Source organism: Oncorhynchus kisutch, linkage group LG28 (assembly GCF_002021735.2).
Source record: "Oncorhynchus kisutch isolate 150728-3 linkage group LG28, Okis_V2, whole genome shotgun sequence".
Classification (NCBI taxonomy): domain Eukaryota; kingdom Metazoa; phylum Chordata; class Actinopteri; order Salmoniformes; family Salmonidae; genus Oncorhynchus; species Oncorhynchus kisutch.
The window spans coordinates 23079424-23094518 of record NC_034201.2 but is presented as its reverse complement, the minus strand read 5'-3'; the positions used below and the strand labels follow the sequence as shown (position 1 = coordinate 23094518).

The window sequence follows — 15095 nt, the reverse complement described above, 5'->3', positions numbered from 1 at the left end:
AATGGGAAATCACACTGGTCATGCAGGGAGTCATTACGCTGCTCAAGGCTCATATTACAGCTGGCTAGGGGGTGTGTGTGTGGTGAGTGTGTGTGTCCGTCTGTCCGAGGAACAGCTGCATTGATTTGGATCTGTTTGCTGAGCATTTGGAGCAGAAATGTGAGCCGTAGGAACACCTGGAGAGAGGGGGGTGTCAGGAGGCACTGTTCTACGTGTGCACACGCACCACCCAATCTCTGATTCCTACGTGAAGGCAGCCTGGGATCCCAATCAGCAGCACTTTAAAAGCTTTCCTCTTTCTCCCTTTAATCGTAGGCTCAATTTGTCACTGGGGTGTCCAATTTCTGATAAGCGCCTGACAGAGTGAGAGGCAGAGGAGGTGGGGGGGGAAGAGCAGCACAAAATGGATGCACCTGCTCACATATGAAATCAAGCCACTCCATCTTCATTTCTCTATGCTGCTGCGCCAGCCGGCCTGGAACAATGCTGTTGTGCATTAGCTCTGCTCTGTCCACACACACTCATGCTGGGTCTGAAAGGGAACCCTATGCCCTATAAAGTGCACTAGCTTTGACCAGGTCCCATTGGGTCAAAGAGAGTGCACTATATAGGGAATAGGGTGCCCTTTTGGACAGACTGAGTCAAGCCCATTTGAGACTTAACCACAATGGAGAGGCTGGGCTGCACAGTCGTTTGGGCTGGGTCAATCTGTGGGGCCATGGGAGAAGGTGCTGGCTGGTATTAAACAGTTTTTCACTAGGTCTGACAGGTCAGAAAACACAAAACGCTGGCATCTGGCCCCCTCTCATCTCTCCTGCTTGTGCAGTGTGCACTCAATCAAACACATATTTTAGACTTACTCACACACATTTTGAGGCAGAGACACACAGATTTTGAATCAGGCTACACAGCACGCACACATTTTACGCCACATTCACTCGCATATCAGGCAGGTAGCCTAGCGGTTAACAGTGTTGGGCAGGTAACCAAAAGGTTGCTGGTTCGACTCCCCGAGCCTACTACGTAGATGGAAAATCTGCTGGTACCCTTGAGCAAGGCACTTAGCGCTATTTCACTCCTGTAAGTCGCTCTGGATAAGAGCATCTGCTAAATTACTTAAATGTAAATCACACACACACACATATTCAAGATGGTATTGCTGATAATTTTCCCTGGGCGTAGCTGTAATTCCTTGCCTAACTGGCTATGTGGTATGTTTCTCAGAGGCAGGCCCACACCACGACTGAAATATTAGTACTTCTGAAACTTTAGTGTCCCTTCAGGGGCATCACAGCCTCCTGCTGATTTACAACCCACAGACACCAGGCAGGATTCTCACATTAACCCACCCTGCTGACCCTGTGCACTCACTCCCTCCCTCTTTTCTGTGGTATGGCTCATCAATGTATAGGGTTGTAAAATGTTCCGTAACTTTCCCAGGTTTTCCAGAAATCCCAGTTTTGAAGATTCTTGGAATCAGGAGGAATTATGCAGGACATCTGGGAAACCTACTAGGATTTCTGGAAAACCTGTGAATTTGACCTGAATTTTGCAATGTGCTATCTGCAGATGTAGAATCGTTATATCTGCAGTAGTGCTGTTACAAACAGTACATAGCTTGGTATAGGTGTCAGTCAACTCCACATGTCACTGTCTGGCTGCATTGTTGTCTCCTTTTGATAAAGAGCAAAACTGTATGGGATTTAGAATGATAGAAAAGGGATAATGTTGCTCTTGTATGAGGACAACTAAGGCCTTTCTCAGAGCTGTAGTGTGATTGGCCTACCCCTGAGAGGGTATACTGTAGAGTAGGGACTCTCCTCTCCTGTGGCATGCAAGTCTCTCCCTCAGCATCTGTCATCCGCCAATCTGTGTTTGAACAGTTGCAGACCAGGGCTGCTCCAATCCAGAGGATGTGAGTGGAGTGGAGCGAGGAGCCGAGCGTCCGTAATTTGGTTTAAGCGAGGAGCGGAGCGTCCGTAATTCGGTTTAAGCGAGGAGCGGAGCGTCCGTAATTCGGTTTAAGCGAGGAGCGGAGCGTCCGTAATTCGGTTTAAGCGAGGAGCAGATTAAAAAAATGTCTGCAGTTGGCCTTCTCTCCCGCTCCATTGGGGTGTCCCAGCTGGGTGTCACAATCTGTGTAATTGATGGCAAGACAACGAATGAGCCCATGCAACAGCACCGGAGACATTTAGATTTCTATGTTGGCTGTTGTTTAAAAAAAAGAGGAGTATAAGTTTGTAATTGCACAACAGCAAGATTTACAACTGAAATATCTGATCATCAATAAATTTGAGAAAAAGCCATTTGTTTTTTAACACACCAGCTTCTTATCAGGTAGGTCCTTGTTGAATAGCCTACGACAAGTTGTTGAACTGTTGAGCGCTTACAATAACCTACGTCAAAACCAAATAGTACATAGTCACAAAAGTACATGGAGTGTTAGTTTAAATGTTCCTTTTAAACAAAAAATGTATGGATTGAATTTGGAGTGGGGGAAAGAACTCTCCCTGAGCGATGAGGGGAATTTCCAACCGCTCAACTCCACTCACATACTCCGCTCCAAACCCTGCCAAGTGCTACTCTGTTAATTGCAGAGCAGGAAGAGTAATGGCCGCCACAGATCCTTGCCACTGCTGTTTTTATAAAACTCCCCTGGCTGATTAATTTGAAAGGCAAGCAACTGAGTGTTTAATCAGATTTAGCGCCAGGTGTATTTAGAGTGTGACTAAATCAAATGTAGAGCTTTTAGATGGTGTGTTTAAAAACCTACAGCGCTGGAGCGCTGCCCAGAGATCTTGCTGTGGTTTTTAATGCATGTCAACCATTGGGATTTCTCATTCGTTCGTTTTTAGACTGTCACATCTCCGGAAGCGGTTGGTTTTCCCCTCACTGAGGCATGTCCTCTCCAGCCCTCTGTCTGCTCTGTGGATGGATGTAGAGTAGAGAGATGGGTAAATAAAGAAGTAGCCAGGCATCCTTCAGTTTGGATCTGCTCTGTTTTGGCAGTGCCGTCCACACATTTTACATCTGGTGTAAACACATCCGTCAAATGACACTAGTAGAAGGGACCAGGGAAATTGGTATTCCGGGCCAGCATGCAATGCATGCACCTCTGTCGGCTTCTTCAGACTAGTGCCTTAACTTTGAGCATGGACACACAGACACACACGCTCCAGTCTCTCACCTCCCACATCAAGGAGCCATGAGTGCTCCTTAGTGAGTACCCTAGACTAGAGTTGTGGTGAAATAGCCAGTGGCTGGACTAGACTGTCCTTGGCTTACTGGCCCACGCTCATTCCTTTCAGCCCTTCAGTGGGTGTGTGTAATAATGACTATAGCCTCGGGATGAGATCAGGTCAGGACATCACCAGGTCATATCTCCTGACTCATAGTCACTCACTCTACCAGTCCACGCAGCCATGTGTCTGAAATGGCCGCCTATTCCCAATATAGTACACTAGTTTTGACCAGGGCCAATAGGAGACAGTGTGCCATTTCAGACACACCCCCAGCTAGATGAGGCAACAAGATCTCATCGTTTCCCTTCGAAATTCAAAGTATTATGGATGAATATCTATCTTTTTGATGCATTAATTCCATGTGATTACAGGGTTAATTCCTCTTGGTTACAGGGTTAAAACAGAAACAACTCAAATGGTTAACAGTTTAGCCCTTCATTCTGAGTGGTTAGAGCTATGGTTTGGGGAAGGCTTAAAACAAAATAATAAAAAATGGCGCTCTAGGTGTCATCAGTGTTCATAGTATTCTCACGGCTAGCTAGAGCATTGTGGCTAGCTAGAGCATTGTGGTTTACTAGAGCATTGTGGCTAGCTAGAGCATTGTGGCTAGCTAGAGCATTGTGGCTAGCTAGAGCATTGTGGCTTGCTAGAGCATTGTGGTCTGCTGTAGCACAGTGGTTTGCCGTAGTGCAGCATTTTTTTTCAAGTGCAGAGGAAGTCATATATCGACGTTCTCAGGATCTTTTCAGATGTCCAAAATCACCGTCTGTTTCTAGTGACCAGCCTGGATGAGGATCCAGTCAGTACTCTGTTGGCTGACTGGCTAGGGGCAGGCCCAGAGGCTCTCATTCAGGCTAAAGATGAGAGCCACTGATGTTAGACTTACACAATGTGAAGATGAGGCCAATGGGGTGATGAGGGATCATACATTTTGTCCCCCCTCCCTTTCGTGTCATGACATCTCATCCTGTTAAGAGCTTCTGCTCTAACTGTAAAACAGACTTCTCCTCTGTGACACTCGGACAGTCCGAGATTATCCAATTGCGGACTGAGCACTATTTTAGGTGGAGGCTGTCTGTCTGGCTGCTGCTCCTCTTCCTCTCCTCCATCCCCCCTTCACCTTTAATTAGAGAAGTGTCAGTTAATCTGTTACTCCCCCCTCCCCCTCAGTTAACACCACCAATGCAATTTCCTTGTTTGACAGTTTGATTTTTGACACCTTTTGTGTTGCCTGTTTGGAAACATTACCATACTGAGACTCTCTTTCTCCTTTCTCACTGTCTCTCTCTCCCCTCCCTCACTCATTTAAGTACACATACATTCTCTTTAGTTGCAAATAACATTCCAAATTGATGAGGGCTGGCATCTCTATGGTTGAAAAATATAAATGTCAGCCAGCCAAGACCAGGACTAAACACCTCAGGATCTGCTACAGTCATCAGGAACTCTTTTGTGTGAGAATGTCACACACACACACACACACACACACACACACAGTGGAACAGAACAGCACTGGCTTACATGCCTGTGGGCCCTGGGCTAGCAGCAGCACTGTTTCATTCAATCCTGTTCCGCCCTTACTGTTTGTACAACCCAGATGGGCTAATGAAGGCCACACTGATGTGAACAGTCAGTTCTGAGTAACATGCACAAGAGCAGGCGAGGTCTTTTTTAATTTAGAATGTTCTGGTTCGGATTTCAAGGGTAAAAAGCTATTTTTTTCTCTTTCTTTTCCCCCAGCATTCAGCTCTCCTCACTCGCAAAAGAAAAGTTATTTCATGCTAAGGATACAATGCATTTCTCCCAACAAGATTATTCGTTGGCTCTATTATGGACACTATAACCTCAGGGTAAACGCAATTAGATAACAGCAGCACACAGCCTGCTCTGCTTTCTCCTCTCCTTCTCCCTCAGCCATTATCACAAACAATGAAACAACACAAAGGCTTAGCTTTCTTAATTGCGTTCGCCTTTAATTGGGAAAGACTGCTAAGGACTAGCTGTTAATGCAACCAACCAACCATACAGGGTTTTCTTCTCACCTTGTTTTTGTAACACGGAGGCATTTTTCGGAAGCATCTTTTCTAATGAGTTGCTTATTTTGATGCAGAACTCTTAATTTTCACGCGCACACGCCTCATACTCACACGCCTCATACTCACACGCCTCATACTCACATGCCTCATACTCACATGCCTCATACTCACATGCCTCAGACTCACACGCCTCATACTCACACGCCTCATACTCACACACCACATCACACACTCACGCATACACACACTTGCATGCACTAGTTATCCCCTTCCATAGGCTACACTACAGTTGAACCACGGTCTCTTTCAGACCCTAAAGTATTGGGTTGTTTTTCTCTGAAATGTGCCCTATTGTACATTTCCTACGCTTCGTCCTGAATGTGTAACCAAGGCAGATTGCCCTGACGTGGGGAGGTATTGACCAAAGCAATCAGAGGCATGATTTATAGCTGGCTGGTGTCATTTTATAAATGGCCCTCTCCTCTTCCACCCTCACACTGTTTTTTCTCCACAGATGGGAGAGTTGTTCTGCCCCTGAGAAATGGAGGAAAGTTAGCTTTTATCTCGTATCACTTCACTCTTATAAAAAGAGGCTCACCCAATGATTAGGAGACTATTATAGATGTATATGAGTTGTGGTGGAGACGTCATGGGGTCTCTAATGCCATGATGAAGGCACATGGGGTGTCTGGGTCAGTCAGTGTTAGACACCTGGCTTAACTCCCCTGGCTGATCCATGGCTCCACAACCATACTTCACGCGCAAGACCAGTAAGGATTGTAATCAACTGGATATACAGGTGCCTGCCTGGGTCACTGCAGAGTAAAGTCCACATCATACCAATCTAACCCACCTGGGTTTTACCCTGTGGGTAATTAGGAATCGGTTGGAGTAGCAGAAGCCACACACAGCACTGCTGCAGCATCTGATCTTTCATAGCGGTGCTAGAGAGAGTCTTACTGCACTGTCTGAGTGTATTGTTGAAAGAGACTGTGTTTTATTTTCTGTCTGATGTGTATTTGAAGTGGATGTATCATAGTGACTGGGTGGCTGTTAGGCCAGGGCCCCGTCTGTCTGTCTGGTTTCATCATCTCTTGCTGTTGTCTCTCTACCACTCTAAAGCAGAGTGTCAGCTGGAGCATTACCGTAGGCTGACCTTTGCTGCTGCGCTCCCCAGTTTTCTGACATTCAGGGGCGCTGTGGGGGAGGATGATTGTGTGTGTTTGTGGTAGATGCCTCTGGGTGTGTATAAAACAAACCAATCGAAAATTGGGATCTAGCTTTGACTGGTAACCCTCCCTTCCTTGTCTATATTCTACACGTCTGCATTTGATGTGAGGTTGACTACCTCCACCCCAATGCCTTTGTTCTTGAAAACATTCTTGCTATCCTTGTTGAGAAACATTGGCACTAAGATGAATTGAGAGAGAAAAAGCTGAAAATCTCCCTTGCGGCTTTAAGACCGGCACTGAAATCCGCCGCATCACCCTGGCCGCACAGAACGAAACAGCAACAAATCCTTAGATCTGTGTGCTAGTAAGAGAGAGAGCACTCCTACCGCCCACTCCCCCCATCATTCCTCCCATAGCCACCCTTCCACAGGCCCCAACTGTCCTCCCCATGCCACCCCGCCCAGCCAACCTCCCTGTCACTTCCAGCCCCCCTCCGACCCCATACCTCCCCACCCAGACCCCAAGGTGCAGCACAGACAGCTCCGTCTCGGGTATCTCTCTCTGTGTAACTGCCAGCTTCATTAAGGCTTGTTTTCTTTCCCCTTGCTGGGAGGATTTAAAAGAGCTGTCATCCTGACCTTTTTCAGCGCCTGTGTTTTTAAAGAGTTCATCTCACCCCCTCCTCTCCCTTCCCCTCTCTCTTCCCCCTCTACGGGGGACAGGCGCTTTTAAGCCGCCACCCTGCGGCAGACGGCCGTGCCAAGGTTGTTGGTGGGTAATTGCCTCCCTCATAACAACGCGGTGTGTGTGTGTTTTTTGTCTGTGCTCCGGTGTTTGTTCTGATGCCACGCGGCAGTAAAGGAGAAGGGCACGGTGCAATGCACTCTGTCGACTTAATTTACTCCCTGACTGACCTTCCGTGCTGATTAAGCAAGCATCTGTGGTGTTTTGAATACTGTAAGTGAAGCAGACTGCAATTAAAGCTGTTCTCTCTCTACTGCTGCTGTTACCGCTGATTGTTACTCAGTGGCAACCTCTCGCACACACAGCTTCTCACTATTTAAAGTACCTTATTATTTTTATTTTTCATACGGTTTGGTCTCTATTACTGTACTTTGTTTGACGTCCCCTAAATGTACCACTACACATGTTGTAGCGCTAGCCTCCTGGGACCTGGTTGGGGACCGTAGGATTGATGTGGTACTTACTGCCATGTTTCTGCTACTGCTCTCTGGAGTGGCTTCTTTGAGTGGAGTGCAACACACACACACACACACACACACACACACACACACACACACACACACACACACACACACACACACACACACACACTCATATAAGGGTAATTAATTCCTCCTGCTAAGGTCTTGTAGAGTCAGTGCACAGGTAGCAGCAGGGTCGTACCACCTGACCAACTCAAGGGGGGGTGTGACTGAGTAATTTTCATCCTGCCTATGCATATTGACAGAATCTGTCAATGTTGTACCACTAGCTGTTTGATGTTATAATTGAAGTGATTCACAACTGAGGGTTGTATTAGCCATCCCTGTGCTGCTCTATACTATTACTGTATTATCTCCATGTAGTATATGTGGACCTGCAGTTATGTCTGAGTTCTGACCCCCCCCCTCCCTCCTCTCTCTCCCCCTGTAGTGTGAGGAGGACCCAGTGTCCCATGTTGCATTAGTGTCTGTGTGAAATGCTGGCCTGTCTGCCAGGGCCAGGTGACCTCTCCCTCCAGCTTCTCTCACACACGCAGATGAACACTGGACTTCAGAAATGTAAGTGTCTGTACTCTACTCTCCTACACACACACCAGGTTGCTAAAATCCTTCTGCCCACCCACCCCACATCAGATGAACAGAGCTGCCTGGGTGCTGACCTGGTTCTCTCTAACAGCCTTGTGTCAAAACCAAAAGAGATGACCGAGAAAGAAAGAAAGTGTTGTGCTCCAATACAATAGGATCACAATTCAGGGAGAAGTCAGGGGATGAGCCTGTACTAATAACTTGCTAGAGAACGTGCGCTCGCCCCCCTTCCCCCCTCTCCAGCACGTCCTTCCTGTCCTCCCCCTAAAGACCTGTCTCCCACAGGGATGCGTTTCGGTGATAATAAGGAAGTCAATCTCGTTAGGATGAGAAACGAGGCGGACCAGGCAGCCAGTCAACATCCAGTCAACAGCCAGACACCAGCACACTGAGCAGGATGTTTGTGTGTGAACAACATGCCCTCTCACAGTCTCACCTGTCTCCACATGTGACACCACAAAACCCCAACCCTCCCTCTCTCCCCCACTTCCCCTTGGGGTGAGGCTCTGGACATGTCACATACCTCTCATATACACATACACCATATGGATTATTAGGCGTCAGTCAATAGTTGTATATCGTTTCGGTGTTTGCCGTTATTGGATTCACTCCATAGATTCCTATGAATAACGGTTACAGTGCCAAACATGAACCACCTCAAATGAGTAACAGGACATACATGTTGTGTTGAACAATAGACACACATGCATGTCTTTCCCAGTCGTTTTGGTCCTGTAGAAAGCTTCTCAAATCTCCTATCCAGGACCTCGTAGATGACATCATAAAGGGAGGGGAATACCTAGTCAGTTGTATAACTAAATGCATTCAACTGAAATGTGTCTTCCACATTTAACACAACCCCTCTGAATCAGTCATGTACATTATTGATCAGACCCACCCAGCCAGGGTATAGCCACCCCAACAGACCAGCTTTAGATTCACACATCTCCCTGAGGCACAGAGATTTCTAGAGAATGTCCCCTCATACTTGGAGGAATTTCTTTCTCTCTCAGCCCCAGTCTGACCTAGTTCTGCAGCAGTTTTGTGTGTTATAAAACGCTGTCTGTCTTTCTCTGTCACTATGGCTCATCAAGACTAATTGGAAGAATCACTGTAATCAGCCTACCCCCAAGAGCACAGCAGTGCCGAGCGAGGGGGTGTCTCGTTAGGTGCCGACGTCCGCCATGTTGTTTTGTTCCCTCTACTCTGGCAGGAAGTCATGTGACAGAGTACAGTGGAACGAGCTTGGTTCTGAAAAGGTCCACTCAGAAAATTCTAAAAAATAAAGTAAATCTGAGTGGGCTTTTTTATCTGTCACCTGCTCCACTGCTGCTGTGTTCTGTGACTCGCAGAAGTAAAAGTAGGATTTGTTCCCTACCGACTGGCCCTTCGGGACACTCCGATCCGGTGCCGGAGGACGGGGTAGATCGGGCCATTTTGTTGATTTGGAGCTATTCTGAAGGAGATGTGGAATTGTTCTCTTTCTCGCTAAACTAGTTCTTGTTCATTATCTTCTCACATAAGAATCCCCTCCTTTTCATCTGCTAGGCTTGATAATAAGGAAGGAGTTGTTACATCAAAATCCAACTGAGATATTTCAAAAGGGTTTTATTCTTTCTTCAGACCACCCCTTTCAAATAACAACTGATAAATATGTGTTCTCTCACAGAGCCACAGTGCCCTGGTTGGTCTCACAGAGCCACAGTGACCTGGTTGGTCTCACAGAGCCACAGTGACCTGGTTGGTCTCACAGAGCCACAGTGACCTGGTTGGTCTCACAGAGCCACAGTGCCCTGGTTGGTCTCACAGAGCCACAGTGCCCTGGTTGGTCTCACAGAGCCACAGTGCCCTGGTTGGTCTCACAGAGCCACAGTGCCCTGGTTGGTCTCACAGAGCCACAGTGCCCTGGTTGGTCTCACAGAGCCACAGTGCCCTGGTTGGTCTCACAGAGCCACAGTGCCCTGGTTGGTCTCACAGAGCCACAGTGCTCTGGTTGGTCTCACAGAGCCACAGTGCCCTGGTTGGTCTCACAGAGCCACAGTGCCCTGGTTGGTCTCACAGAGCCACAGTGCCCTGGTTGGTCTCACAGAGCCACAGTGCCCTGGTTGGTCTCACAGAGCCACAGTGCCCTGGTTGGTCTCACAGAGCCACAGTGACCTGGTTGGTCTCACAGAGCCACAGTGACCTGGTTGGTCTCACAGAGCCACAGTGCCCTGGTTGGTCTCACAGAGCCACAGTGCCCTGGTTGGTCTCACAGAGCCACAGTGCCCTGGTTGGTCTCACAGAGCCACAGTGCCCTGGTTGGTCTCACAGAGCCACAGTGCCCTGGTTGGTCTCACAGAGCCACAGTGCCCTGGTTGGTCTCACAGAGCCACAGTGCCCTGGTTGGTCTCACAGAGCCACAGTGCCCTGGTTGGTCTCACAGAGCCACAGTGCCCTGGTTGGTCTCACAGAGCCACAGTGCCCTGGTTGGTCTCACAGAGCCACAGTGCCCTGGTTGGTCTCACAGAGCCACAGTGCCCTGGTTGGTCTCACAGAGCCACAGTGCCCTGGTTGGTCTCACAGAGCCACAGTGCCCTGGTTGGTCTCACAGAGTCACAGTGACCTGGTTGGCCTCAGAGCGACAGGGTCCTGTCTACAGCAGCCTGGTTGGTCACACAGAGCCACAGGGTCCCGTCTACAGGGCCCTGGTTGGTCACGCGGAGACACAGGGTCCTGGTTGGTCACGCGGAGCCACAGGGTCTAACCAGTTCTTTAGTGATGTAACAGGCCTTCAATCTCCAGGCTGTCTACATGCCACAGAACACATTTTCCCTCTGACATAATTTTTTACATTGTGTCACTGAAGAGACATTTTGGACTGTTATTTTTTACCCCCATGGTGAGGAGTGTCATCAGTGGTAAGGGGAATATGTATTCAGTATCTTGAGAAATTATTATTGAAAGGAACTAATGTGTAGAGCAGGGCGGTATGAACAAAAAGTTATATCATAAATTGACCCATTTCGCTCTAAAGAGACATTTTATTTGTCAATTTATGCACAGTTCCATTCGATTAGCGGCAGGGCTCTAGACTGACCTTTACAGTTTTTATTTATTTAATTTTATTTCACCTTTATTTAACCAGGTAGGCTAGTTGAGAACAAGTCCTCATTTACAACTGCAACCTGGCCAAGATCAAGCAAAGCAGTGCGACATAAACAACAACAGAGTTACACATAAACAAACGTACAGTCAATAACACTATAGAAAAATCTATGTACCGTGTGTGCAAATTTAGAAGAGTAGGGGAGGTAAGGCAATAGGCAAAAGAAGCGAAATAATTACAATTAGCATTAACACTGGAGTGATTGATGTGCAAGTAGAGATACTGGGGTTCAAAAGAGCAAGAAGATAAATAACAATATGGGAATGAGGTGCTATTTACAGATGGACTGTGTACAGGTGCAGTGATCGGTAAGCTGCTCTGACAACTGATGCTTAAAGTTAGAGAGGGAGATATAAGTCTCCAACTTTAGTGATTTTTGCAATTCGTTCCAGTCATTGGCAGCAGAGAACTGGAAGGAAATGTGGCCAAAGGAAGTGTTGGCTTTGGGGATGACCAGTGAAATATTACCTGCTGGAGCGTGTGCTACGGGTGGGTGTTGCTATTGTGCCAAGTAAGACATTAAATAAGTTTGCTATTTCATCTGACATGTTCAGGGACTGCATGATGGATATTTTGATTTGCAGAATGTCAAACCTGGATCCAGAATGGGCAGATGTATTTTAGGGTCTTTAGAGATGAATTTGCCTGTATATTGATTCATTTTTTTGTGCATATTGGCTTACGCTATATGCTACATAATTCCCCACATGAGGAAGTGGGAACTCAAAACACATTTTCTAGATTGCTAGCCCTAAATTATATTGTTGCTATATAATGCTGAGCGATTAGTGCTTCTTGAGTTCTGTTTGTTTCGGTTCGATGAAATTTTATAAAACAATTCAGTAAAAGTTCCATGATGGTAGTGACTGCCCATAGTTGCTTATCACTTATTACTTTAATTGAACAAATTCCATTTTTATTTGATGACTTTATTATTTCCTTTCATATGTCGTCTCATCTCTTCTTTCTGACAAAATCTCTACTTTGTAGTTCTTCAAAGTAACTAAGGCTTACTTTTATGACTGCTGAATACCAACTATCAATCACTTAGGTCATGTATCTTCAAGTAGAGAACTCACAAAGCAACTGCCCTCTTATCCCTCTTGATCAAGCATTCTTCTGTCTCCCTCGATGTCGTCCCCACACTAACTTAACATGGCAGGCGTAAAAGAAACACACAATTTATTTATTTTTTATTTACCTTTATTTAACTAGGCAAGTCAGTTAAGAACAAATTCATATTTTCAATGACTGCCTAGGAACAGTGGGTTAACTGCCTGTTCAGGGGCAGAACGACAGATTTGTACCTTGTCAGCTCGGGGATTAGAACTTGCAACCTTTCGGTTACTAGTCCAACGTTCTAACCACTAGGCTACCCTGCCGCCCCTACAAACCGGACAAGTAGGCACGCAATGGTAAGCAAAATGTTGGTTTAAAAATAAAACAAAATGCTCTAGTGTACAGTTCATTCGGGAAGTATTAAAACGCCGTGACTTTTTCACATTTTGTTAAGTTACAGCCTTATTCTAAAATGGATTAAATTGTATTTTTTTTTCCATATCATATCTACACACAATACCCCATAGTGACAAAGCACATTTTTTGGGGCAAATGTATTAAAAATAAATTGAAATATAACATTTGCATAAGTATTCAGACCTTTTACTCAGTACTTTGTTGAAGCACCTTTCGCAGTGATTACAGCATCAAGTCTTCTTGGGTATGACGCTACAAGCTTGGCACACCTGTATTTGGGAAGATTCTTCCATTTTTCTCTGCAGATCCTCCCAAGTTCTGTCAGTTTGTATGGGGAGCGTCACTGCACAGCTATTTTCAGGTCTCTCCAGAGATGTTCGATCGGTTTCAAGTCTGTGCTCTGGCTGGGCCACTCAAGGACATTGAGGCTTGTCCTGAAGCCACTCCTGCGTTGTCTTGGCTGTGTGCTTAGGGTCGTTGTCCTGTTGGAAGTTGAACCTTCTCCCCAGTCAGGTCCTGAGTGCTCTGGAACAGGTTTTCATCAAGGATCTCTCTGTACTTTGCTCCGTTCATCTTTACCTTAATCCTGTCTAGTCTCCCAGCCCCTGCCGCTGAAAAACATCCCCACAGCATGATGCTGCCACCACCATGCTTCACAGTAGGATGGTGCCATGTTTCCTCCAGACGTGACTTTTGGCATTCAGGCCAAAGACTTCAATCATGGTTTCATCAGACCAGAGAATTTTGTTTCTCATAGTACTTTTGTGCCTTTTGGCAAACTCCAAGTGGCCTGTCATGTGCCTTTTACTGAGGAGTGGCTTCCGTCCAGCCACTCTACCATAAAGGCCTGATTGGTGGAGTGCTGCGGAGATGGTTGTCCTTCTGAAAGGTTCTTCTCCAGAGGAACTGTAACTGTCACCTCCCTGACAAAGACCCTTCTCCCCCGATTACTCATTTTGGCCGGGCGGCCAGCTCTAGGAAGAGTCTTGGTGGTTCCAAACTTCTTCAGTTTTAAGAATGATGGAGGCCACTGTGTTCTTGGAACTTCAATGCTGCAGATTTCTTTTGCCACCCTTTCCCAGATCTATGCCTCAACACAATCCTGTCTGAGTTCTACGGACAATTCCTTCAACCTCATAGCTTGGTTTTTGCTCTCATATGCACTGTCAACTATGGGACCTTTTATATAGACAGGTGTGTGCCTTTCCAAATCATGTCCAATCAATTGAATTTACCACAGGTGGACTCCAAGTTGTAGAAACATCTCAAGGATGATCAATCTTGTAGCAAAGGGTCTGAATACTTATTTAAATAAGGTATTTCTGTTTTTAATTTTTAATACATTTGCAAAAATGTCTAAACATGTTTTTGCTTTGTCATTATGGGGTATTATGTGTAGATTGAGGACATGTTTTTATTTAATCAATTTTATAATAATGTAATGTAACAAAATGTGAAAAAAGGGAAGGGGTCTGAATACTTTCCGAATGCACTGTATATCCCACGGTGTTACGAGAATTATGTTCTCAATGTTCATAAACCCAATTCAATTAAACTACTCAGTCTGCAACCCAGAATGTGTAAGATACTGGAACAGTAGGTTATCCTACGCACACACTGTATCAATACCCAGCCGACAAAGATTAGGGACCGTGAGAAGCACTCCCTGTCCTTTCCCAAATCTCTGTGGCCCCTAGCCAAGGTCGGCACCGAATCTTGCTCAGACAGTCTGTGTTTAAGATACTATAGAGATATATTGTTTTACCCTATTTCTGACTAAAACTACACATATCATTTATTATAATTTTACTGACTAAGACTACACGCATCATTAATAATAATTTGATGATTCTAATGTATTTCATTGATTCTAATCAATTACATACAATTATATAGTTTCAGGGTGGAATATTCTAATCATTAATTTAAACATATAAATTCCATCAACAATCCACACTTAATGACTAAATAATACACCCTGATACATCAATTGTATGCAAGGATAATCCAAACCAATACATGTATGTACATTCGATATTCATCAATAACTGTTAGGCCTATATCCAATCATAACGCTTCCTGTTCATAATAAAAATCCTATCTTCAGTAAAAAAGTCTAAACAAAAAATATTCTCATCTAACATTGGCTCCTCGTAGTTAAAAGAAACGGACCCATCTCCTAGGCCTGCAGGCCTGTATTTGTCATCCCA

General features: G+C 45.7%; 1 protein-coding gene across 4 annotated transcripts in view; it reads left to right on the top strand.

Moving 5' to 3' along the window:
• The window catches only part of LOC109873434 (protein FAM222B-like), a 75765-nt gene that overhangs the window by 40770 nt on the left and 19900 nt on the right, over positions 1-15095 (top strand). For all 4 annotated transcript variants that reach the window (XM_031808646.1, XM_031808648.1, XM_031808647.1 and 1 more), the window contains one exon: positions 8107-8234. In XM_031808646.1, the coding sequence (XP_031664506.1) occupies positions 8153-8234 (82 nt within the window). In that variant the 5' untranslated portion in view covers positions 8107-8152. Of the gene's footprint in view, positions 1-8106; positions 8235-15095 lie in introns of those variants that run through there.